At 39.6% G+C, this 10,263-nt stretch overlaps 2 protein-coding genes across 9 annotated transcripts in view; one reads left to right on the top strand and one right to left on the bottom strand.

Annotated features, from left to right (window-relative positions):
- Positions 1–144: 144 nt before the first annotated feature.
- Positions 145–4,333, top strand: PRPF38A (pre-mRNA processing factor 38A). The gene is made up of 10 exons (XM_062581304.1): positions 145–375; positions 452–611; positions 1,110–1,231; positions 1,733–1,818; positions 1,992–2,102; positions 2,704–2,816; positions 3,376–3,402; positions 3,482–3,579; positions 3,925–3,973; positions 4,202–4,333. The coding sequence occupies exons 1-10, from the start codon at positions 246–248 to the stop codon at positions 4,242–4,244; spliced, it is 939 nt and encodes a 312-aa protein (XP_062437288.1). The 5' UTR covers positions 145–245; the 3' UTR covers positions 4,245–4,333.
- A 1,013-nt stretch (positions 4,334–5,346) lies between these two features.
- TUT4 (terminal uridylyl transferase 4) overlaps positions 5,347–10,263 on the bottom strand; it is a 49,921-nt gene continuing 45,004 nt past the window's right edge. For 5 of the 8 annotated variants that reach the window (XM_062581052.1, XM_062581051.1, XM_062581055.1 and 2 more), the window contains exons 28-30: positions 9,709–10,234; positions 6,932–7,105; positions 5,347–5,869 (exon numbers count right to left, since the gene is read on the bottom strand). In XM_062581052.1, the coding sequence (XP_062437036.1) occupies positions 5,778–5,869; positions 6,932–7,105; positions 9,709–10,234 (792 nt within the window). In that variant the 3' untranslated portion in view covers positions 5,347–5,777. Of the gene's footprint in view, positions 5,870–6,931; positions 7,106–9,708; positions 10,235–10,263 lie in introns of those variants that run through there. The other 3 variants (XM_062581058.1, XM_062581057.1, XM_062581059.1) reach the window with 3 other exon arrangements.

The following is a 10,263-nucleotide window of genomic DNA, read 5'->3' as shown; positions in this document are numbered from 1 at the left end:
AGAATTTCGCGCCAAAGCGAGCCCTAAGCTCCGCCTCTCCCCCCGCGCGTGCGCGCAGGGGGGAGAGAACAGGAGGAGGGCAGACGGCAACTGCGCCATATTTGTGCCTGGCGCTGCGAAGCTGCGGCTGCCCTGAGTTAAGATGGCGGACGGCGGGGCGGGAGAAGGGTACCCCGGAAGCGGAAGCGGCTGTTGCCGCCACCACCGCTGGCGGAAGCGGGCCGGGGACCGGGAGCGCCGCGGCCATGGCGAACCGGACGGTGAAGGACGCGCACAGCATCCACGGCACCAACCCGCAGTACCTGGTGGAGAAGATCATCCGCACCCGCATCTACGAGTCCAAGTACTGGAAGGAGGAGTGCTTCGGCCTCACGGGTACGGCGGGGCGGGCCGGGGCGGCGGGGGGCGGCCGCGGGGCTCCGCCGGGCGCTAACGGCCTCGCCTCGCCCAGCCGAGCTGGTGGTGGACAAGGCCATGGAGCTCAAGTACGTGGGGGGCGTCTACGGCGGCAACATCAAGCCCACGCCCTTCCTGTGCCTGACGCTGAAGATGCTGCAGATCCAGCCCGAGAAGGACATCATCGTGGAGTTCATAAAAAACGAAGACTTCAAGTAAGTTGGTCGCTGTTCCGCCCTCTCGTTCTTGTCGTGCCGAATGAAACGGGGAAGCTCAAAGCAGCCGGGGAAACCTCGGCGCTAGGTTTAGCTTTCTTTGCAGACGCCATGGTAAGCTCTTTTTTTTTTTTTTTTCCTCAAAGCACGTCGTTATTCTTGCTTTCAGAGGACTTGCTCTTGTGTTGCTTAGGCTGTCGAAGTGGCTTTTTTTCTGTAGCATGTGCTTAATGTGATAATATATTTCTGCCTTGAGCAGTTGGAAGCAAGTGCGTTAAGGGGATCCTATTCCTTTTTGTATTCTTCTGTTCCTGCATGCATAAACAATCACATGGAGAATGAATGTACTCTAAGGAGAAAATCTAAATGATCTCTTATTCTGTTTACTTTAGTGTATAGATTTTTTTCTTAAAAACTTGTAAGAAAAACTTGTGTGTTAGCTTGGCTGCTACCAATGGAGAAAGCACAGCTGCATGAAACACTTTTCTTGCTTTTCAGATATGTCCGAATGCTTGGTGCATTGTATATGAGATTGACAGGCACTGCCATTGACTGCTACAAGTATCTTGAACCACTGTACAATGACTATCGAAAAATAAAAAGTCAGAACAGAAATGGGGGTAAGCACTGTCACATAGCTGTGGTTTCTCAGTGTATAATAGATGGCCTTTTGCTGGAAAAATATATAGGGCTAGATAAACGTCCTCTTTAGTAATAAAAGCTTGAAAAACTTTAGGAAAGTCACTTTCTTAAAATCTTGCTTTTACTTCATTCATTCATTCATTGGATAGCCTGCTGCTGTAATCCGTTATAAGTGGGAGCTGCCTTGCTGCTTTAGCTTATCCCAAATACTTGTATTTGGTATCTGTCAAACTGAGTTTTAGTGCACAACAGAAAACAAATATAATCTAAATGCTGGGAATCTACAAATCCTAACTGTGCAGTGAGTTCCCCTTTTTCCAAGATAAACCTAATGATTTTTCTAATCTTTAAGAATGATTTTAGAACTATTGTTTGTAGAGCCCACTTGATACAAGCATTCTAAATCTCAAGTGTTTGATTTTTACTCCCGTTGCTAGTATTAATTTTCTTGGTCTTTTAAATGCTCTTTTTCTTCCCAGAATTTGAACTGATGCATGTGGATGAATTTATTGATGAACTACTCCATGAGGAACGTGTGTGTGATATCATTCTGCCTCGATTACAGGTTTGGAAAAAGGGATGATTGTTGAATTCTTAACTGTATCACATTCAATACTTCCATCAGCCTACTGGTTTGTTGCATAAAGCCGTGTACAGGACTTGTTGGGCACAGCAGATGCTTTCTTACGTGTTTGTTCATATTTAGATTATGTAAGATAAAGTTGTAATTTCTCCTAGAAACGATACGTTCTGGAAGAAGCTGAGCAACTCGAGCCTCGTGTTAGTGCTTTGGAAGAAGACATGGATGATGTGGAGTCAAGTGAGGAGGAGGAGGAAGAAGATGAGAAAGTTAGTCAACTGTTTTACAGCATTTTATAAAGGGATAATTATAACTGATGCCGAAACATCACAGTACATTTTACAGCTTACGAGAAATGTCTGAGAGGAGGCACTAGAAGGCTGCATGCAGGTTTTTTTTCCTTGCTAAATGTATTTTCATATAAACTGACTGTAAGAACATGCTAGACCATGAAGCAGCTCTAAAGTGCTCCATGTGTGTCAAGCTCTTCTGTCTGCTCATATTTCAGATATTTTATATATGTATAAAATATACTTTATATAAACATAGGTATTTTAGCTTTCACTATCACCTTTAATTCTATGATGGTTCTAGTTGGTCAATTCTGCTTTTTAAGGGAGGGAGTGGGGAGTATGAAAGGTGGCCATTTTAATTTCCAATACAGTCTACTTTATAATTATTAAATTTAGGTAGTACTGCTCATTTTTGAGTATGAAATACTTGAGGAATGGGAAGCTTAAATTGGATGACTTGTTTCCTCTTTTATCTCATGTATTAATTGCTTGGGAATCTTTATTGAGAACTAAAAATCTTAGTGAGGAAAGACTTAGAGTTAACTTTTGAAGGGGGCTGGTTTTGCAATGTTTCCAGCTGGAGCGAGCACCCTCTCCGGATCACCGCAGAAGAGGCTACAGAGACCTTGATAAACCCCGCAGATCTCCTGTTGTGCGATACAGGCGGAGCCGAAGCAGGTCTCCAAGAAGGTGAGACATGGCTCTTTTTGAACAACGTTTTTACTTAAAACACATCTATGGTGCTGCAGAGTGCTTTTACTAGATCTAACCACAGAGCTGAAGATAGTGTTCAATCAGCATCTCTTATGCCTTCCACTTCTTTTAGCCACTACTTGCAGTTGCAGTGCTGCCCAACCACAGTCAAGCCCTGCCCTGTTTCCCTGGTCCTGCAGTAATTCTTGAACTTGCTGGCCAACTTTAAATAAATTTGACAGTGGAGTGAAGATATCAAACAGAATCAAATGCTTGTGGCATTTGTGTAAACTAAAGACTGAAGAGAAAATAGATCTTGCTAATTGGGTATATGGGTATTAAACCAGGAAAAAAATCATAACTTAACTCTTTCTGCTGACTGTTTGGGGCTCACCAGAAGCATTTATTGCCCTAGTGTAGCAGGCCAAACAAATAGTGACTGAGGGTATGGGAGAGCACAAGGAAAGCCCTGGCACTGTTGCTGGAGAATACAGGAGATGCAAGTGTTGGTTTGGTTGATGGCTTTTAGTGACTCTTTTTCTTTCTCCAATTACAGACGAAGCCGCTCTCCAAAGCGAAGAAGGTAGTCTGTTTTTTCTGCTATATAATCTTAGAATGTGTGCATTTTTGGTATGGTTATTTAAAAGCTTAATTTCTCTCAGCCCATCGCCACGCCGGGAAAGGCATCGCAGCAAAAGCCCAAGACGACACCGGAGCAGATCCAGAGAGAGACGCCACAGATCAAGATCTAAATCTCCAGGTATTTCTGTAGTTTACCAGTTTAACTCTGGCATGTCTCTGTCAGCAGGACATGTCCCGTGAGGAAAATGTAAGAAGCTAGAGGCTAGAGTAGAGGCCTAATCTGGATTATAAAAGGGCTAGTTATGTGGAAGCATGTCTGGAGAACTCTTCTAACATGTGCAACGTTGTACTCAGTACGCTTTTCAAATATTGCATGGAGTTTAGTTTGTGTGCCTGGTTAAGGCTAGAGTTCTGGCATTATCTAGGATTCTTAGCCACTAGCAGATGATTACGTTAGCAAAAGAAAGAATTGTTGGGTTTTATGACTACTAACACAAGTAACTGTTAGTTGTTTTTCTCACAGGGCATCACCGTAGTCACAGGCACAGAAGTCACTCTAAGTCACCTGAAAGGTAAAGGCTTGCCGTGTTTCTTAAGGGTGTTGGTCCTTTTGTAAGAATCTCAGGACTGAAGGTTGTCTTACAGTGTTGGAGATGAAGTATTTGATGTGGTACCTTCCCCAGTGTTGAAGTCAAGATATATTATCCATAGTCTGTTACAGAAAACACTAGTATAACACTGGTCTTTTAAAACAATTAATAGCACTGTGTCCTATGAATCTTTTTGGTTATCTGTTTCAGATCTAAGAAAAGCCACAAGAAAAGTCGGCGAGGGAATGAATAACAAACTAAATCCAGCAGGCAGTTTAAGGACCTTGAACTGCAGTCTAATACTGCCCTATTTACTTACGGGGCAGCAGGATATGTACTGGCTGCTTTAGCAGTCTATTTCTCTAATCCCTCCCCTCTTGTATAAAGTAGTAGGGTTTTTTTATTATTAAATGAAAGCTAAAGAAACTTTTTATGTAGTTACTTGTGTTCCTGGTAGAAGTTGAAAATTTTTTAAAATTGTCTTCTTAAGACCTGAAAAAATCGTGACAAGCAATAAAAATAAGGGTTTTTGTCTCTAAAGACTCCTTGCTGTTTTTTTTTTCTTAATAGTTTGTTTTGACTTCTAATTGAAGCTAGATTAATTTCCTAATCAAGACTTTGTTACCAGAAGGCAACAGAATTCAAAAAAATGAGAATGTGTTTGCTATTAGCTCAGTAACACTGAAGAACTACCAGCATAACCTATGGTCAAGAAACCTCCTGGTACAAGAAAGGAGGTAATGCTGTCAAAATCCGTGTTACTCCAAAAACAGAAACTACCTTAAAACCACTCTTAAAGATGCAGTGTAGCTGTACTGCGCTGTGCCAGTTACTGGTTACTTTGTAAAAAATCAACTTTTTAAGTCCGGTAAGAGGCTGCTTCTGACATTAATACTAAACAGTAGAACAAAACACTACTTATCAGGCAAAATTAGTCACTATATTAAAAAATACTAACCATCACTTTGAAGACAAATAGTCTGTGGCCTCTGGGAGAGTGAGGAACAGAATATGACACACAACTAAGCTCTAGCTTTACTGAATGAAGTTTGCATCGAGCACCATCCTGTTCCCTCAACTTAAGAATAATCAAGCTCTTACTCAGAGTTCTTTTCTTGTGATTTATAATACATATATTTATTAAGACAACAGCTGTGTTAAATCCCTTCTGTACTGCTCCTCTATTCATAATCCTGCTTCGGGAGTGTGGATTTGCAGTTTTGCCTCCTGAAGCTTTCGCAAATAAAATTGTGATAGTGCATTTTTTTTTAATTTTTGTATCCTCATTACAGTTAAACAGAAGCATACATACAAATAGGGAAGAGGAAAAGTTTCATCCTTTTTTTTGCAGTTTTATTTTTCTTTTAAAAAGTTTTTTTTGGCACTACATAGTTCTGTAAAGAATAGAAGTGACAAATTTTTAAACACATGAAATCCCTTTCTAATTTTATTTTTTTAGAACAATATATATAAAGTCTGAAGCAACCAAAGTATGAATACAGCTAATAGAAAATAAAGAACTTAATTTTAAAAATTCTCTCTCTTTACAGTTTATCAAGATAAAACAAAACACAAGTCCCCTTAAAAATAGGGTAATAAAATAGATGAAATTTGTATCACTCAGTTTTGTGATACTAGTAAAAACTATAGTTCATATCTATGTACAAATGATACAGTTTAAAAAGTCTTAAATAATCTTGTATCTAAACATGTTGCATTAAGATTTTAAATCAGAACCTGATCTTTTTTCTCCCTTTCCCCCACCCACCCATAATCCCCTTAAATTTCACTTTTTCTGTTGAATGTAATTCAGATTCAAGTGTGGGTGTCCTTGAGACAGAAGCGAGAACCGCTGGTTACTCTGCATCAGTGGACCAGCTAAAAGAAAATGGATTACAATTACTTCAGCAAGTTAAACATACTTCACAGTGCTTGGCTATATTCAATGTATAACACTTACTTAGAAATAAAGGCATTTATGTGGTTGACACAAACACTATCTTTATGACTAACCCATTTAACAGTACAATGCAATATTATTTTAAACCAGTCTCTGAAATTCCCTCAGAATCATCAGTACATTATTATTGTTGTGTTACTTTAAGATTAATTTCTTTAAGCTAACAAAAATAATTTCAGGATTTTTAAATCTTAGTCTCACCTGGAAACCTTGCTACACCCTATAGATTAGGCTTTGAAAAAAGGAAAAAAAAAAAAAAAAAAAAAAGGATTTGAGCTCTCTCATTTCATACAAGGTAGCAGTAATTGCACGCCCTTAAGTAAAATTTGGGCAGTCTCTCTCTTACTAGAGCCAAAGGTCATTTTCCCACAGCCTTTCCCAATCCTGCAAGATGCTGAACACCTTTACTGTTCACTAGCATCAGAAAAAGTTGGATAAAGTCAATCCTTCAAAGTATCCTGAATAACTGAACCCGATCCAACTTTGACGTTACCGCTGCTTTGACTGCAGATGGGACTAGGTGACCTCCAGAGGTCCCGTCTGACCGCAACTATTCTATGATCTTGCAAGTTTTTAATATATGCAAGTCATTCCTAAGGCAAGGTACAAAGGCCAAATAAGATTAATTAGGATAAAAATTTCTGCAAATTCTTAGCATGCGTGTGGACAAATCATTTCATCCTCTATTGAAACAGAGGTGGCTCTAAGTGAGACGGCAACAATGAAGGAGAAAAAAGGCTGGAAATGTATCACAGTCCAAGTTGCCTATCAGATTTGAGAATTCTATATAATCCCTTCCCTCCCACAAAGATTTTCATCCATCCATACAGGAAGCTGAAGCGTTGATTTGACTCTTGGTTTCATTCTTATGGTTCCAGGGAGCCTAGGCATGTGAAACATGATTCCTCGGCTTTTAAAGCCTTTGAGACAGTAAAGAGACATGTTGCATGAGCTGTTGATTCATATACTAGTTCTAGTACCTTGAGGGTAGAAAGGTTTGTTCGGTGGATAGCTGGCATTTCCCTGCTGCATGTAGTTCTGAGGCATATTGTAAGGCCACGCTCCTCGGAGGAGAGGAAAATGGGTAGGGGTCCCATGGTCCCAAGGGACAGAAGGAGGGTTCATTTTACCAAACTGTCCTTGGAAACCCTGATCTATTTTTCAATTGAAAGGGAAAAGCACATTGCAAGTTGAAATAATTAAACAATAAGTCATAAATACAATTTACATCTCAAATAACAGTTTGCAGGGGACTTTATGAGATTAATCTGATGTGCTAATTTTTTAAAATATACATCAATGCAAATTACCAGCTAAATTACTTCATTATTCAGCATAATAGAATTTATTGGAGGGGGAAGATAGACGGTGAATCAGTACTTAGAATGAAGACCTAAAATCTCACTATTCCATACAGAAATAAATTAGACTGTATGCCATTCTCATGATGAAAAATAAAAGTTCTGAAAAATGTTACTAATATCTGATCCTGCATAGATCTTCACTATCACTGACATACATGTGATAGGAAAACATGTCCTACTGCAAGAAATAATTCTCAGAAGCAGTACAGGGGAATTCCACTAACATCTGTATGCTTAAGAAACTCTGTATGTAGATTATGGGACAAACTTAAAATTTATTTTTGGAAGGACAAATAAAAACCTTTGAAATAAGTATACAAATTGTAAATTATTACAATTTTTCCATTCACAAATCTAGTATTACTGCAGCATTAAGGATGAGAAATCAAGCATCAAGGAGGCAGGACACACAACAATTATTTACAATACTGTCAATTCTACTCTTTTTGTTGATAGCTCCCAATTTTAAGACACTGTAATACTCTGCAATTTAAAAACTTTGGTCAATGTACATTTAAAAAAGACAAAATTTAAGCAACTATCCTTCTTAGAATATCAGTTCCTCTTTGGTCTAATTAGAAAACTTGTAGACAGACTTTCATTATATAATAAGGAAGCTATGGGTTTAAAAAGAACAGTAGTTATTTTATACAGTAAAACAAAATACAGACCCAGAAAAAGCACAAAAAAAACTTTGTCCTTCTGAATCTTCCAGCAATCCTTGTTTTGACCAGATTTTCTACTGAAAAAAAAGTAAGGTCATTCTTTCCCACTCAAGATGATGTGAGGCAAGACAAAGTTTCCATGAATTTGCTGTTCCCAAATTGTTCCAAGCAAGTATGAAAGCAGGCTTTAAACAGAGAGCACACAGCTCATCTTCACAGCGCTCCTACCAGGTGACCTACTGTAATGGCATCTAAACCATGAAGGAAACAAAGCTAATTAAACTATGAAGAGGGCAAATACCAGGACAGTGAATTAGAAAAAGATCTGTGATGAGACAAATGGAGTTCAGCTAGGGCCAAAAAAAAAAAAAAAAAAAAAAAGTATCAAGACTGACAGCAGAAGAAAACAGGAAGCATTCTCGCAGATAAGATGAGAGTGGAAGCACGCAAACAGAGACAAAGTGCAAAAGGAAGAGACTGAAGATGGACGAACAGACATGATGATCAGCACCAAGACTAGTTAAGGGAGGAAGGAAAGTCAAGAAGAAACCAGGACTTGGGAAACGTGTCCGAAAGAAGGCACTACCTGGGTAAGACCACCTGGATCGGAAGGAAGTGTTTGTGAAATAAAGGCAGCGCTGGGGCAAACCCGGAAAGCGGAACAGAGGAGGCAAGATAGAGAAGACAAGAAAGGATGGAGAATTAGGGACAAGGGCGAGCTTGGAAAGCACACTGGCAGCAGTCTCTGCATCCTCTAAAATATATTCCCCACACCGCTCAGAATAGGAAAATATGCATCTCCTGTCAGCAAATACCTTAAAATCTCAGTGGTGAAGTGAATCTCTTCTGACACTGTCGACTCATAGATGAAAACCCACTATTGCTGTCAATAACTCTATTAGTGCAGAAACAGGATGTGCAGGAGATTTAAAATTCCAATCTCTTGCAATGAATGACTGCAATGGATTTTTATGATGGGTTTTTAATATAGGTGAAGTTATACACAGAATAAATCAAGAGAATACTATTATGGTTTAGAAAATCACTGTTCAAATTTAGAGATGGCCACTGTTGCTTAAAGAACTGCATTGTTAGTTACTACATACTATTTTCCTCAGCCTCAAACTTACACATAAGTGTATTTGTTTCTCATAGGAGACAAAAGCTGTTGCACACTTGTTGCAGAAGATGGAAAATGAGGTATTTTCAGGACAGGATGTCAATATTAAAGAAGATAAATGAGGCAGGATAACCTATAGGAGCAATGACTGCATAAGACCACGTCATTAATCTTGTACTGCAGTACGTGCAAGGGGATAACTCTCAATATGCACAACCATGATTCTGTTGGTCTCTAAGTCTTTAGGTGCAATCTTAGCATTTACCTAATAGTCTATTTAACAGCATAAAAAGAAACCATACTTGTAAGCATATTCACAGAAAAGTAATTTAGACTCAAACAATTATTACAGTATTTCTCAGTTGAATGCATGATTTCTCATGTGTTGCACAGCTCTTAATGGCAGATAGGACCAATGCCTAAAAGTTACCTAGATCCAACTTGCGTAATTTTTTTTCCTATAGAAATGTTAAGATAACAAAATAACGATGACTTGGTTTCTTAAGCATCATTTTTTAACGTAAAACAAGTTTAGCGTTAGCTGTTTCTGTAACATTTAACATTTGTACACAGAGTGCGAGAGGTTTGATACAATAGAGAAGAGTTACCTGAATTCCCCACAGTGCCATTGTTCACCAGTGAGTTTGGAGTCACAGGATTGTGCCAGTGTCCCTCATGAGAAGTGCTGGGGATTCCCATGGGCCTGGCAGCAGGCTGTGCAAAGATGATACTGGGATCATTCAAGCTTACACTGCTCTGGTTATTTGTGGTGGTGCTGCTGCCAGACCTCATAGAAAATGGAACATTTGTAGAATGAGGAGGGTTACCCGGTGCAGAGTGAATAACGGGCCCATGAATAGGCCACGAAGTGTTGGGAAGCTGAATTTGGTGGTGATGGTGCATCTGAAGTAGTCCCAGGTTAGGTAAGGCGGAATACTGACCTGGGGGAGATTGGGGAAAGTTAAACAAAGGCAGCTGGACCTGCTGGGATGGCTGTGCACCCTGTTGTGGTTGCAGAACGTGCTTAGACTGGGATACTGGTTGTGGTTGAGTCTGGTTAATGGAGGCTGGCTGAGAGGAATTCTGTGTAAATTGTTGAGGTTGTGGAGAGTAAGATGACTGATGCGAATCAGACTGGAGGGGAAAAAGAAAGTATGTATTTT

Source organism: Rhea pennata, chromosome 8, assembly GCF_028389875.1.
Source record: "Rhea pennata isolate bPtePen1 chromosome 8, bPtePen1.pri, whole genome shotgun sequence".
Lineage (NCBI taxonomy): Eukaryota > Metazoa > Chordata > Aves > Rheiformes > Rheidae > Rhea > Rhea pennata.
Note: the sequence above shows the minus strand (reverse complement) of the source record. Positions and strands in the feature narration are given on the sequence as shown.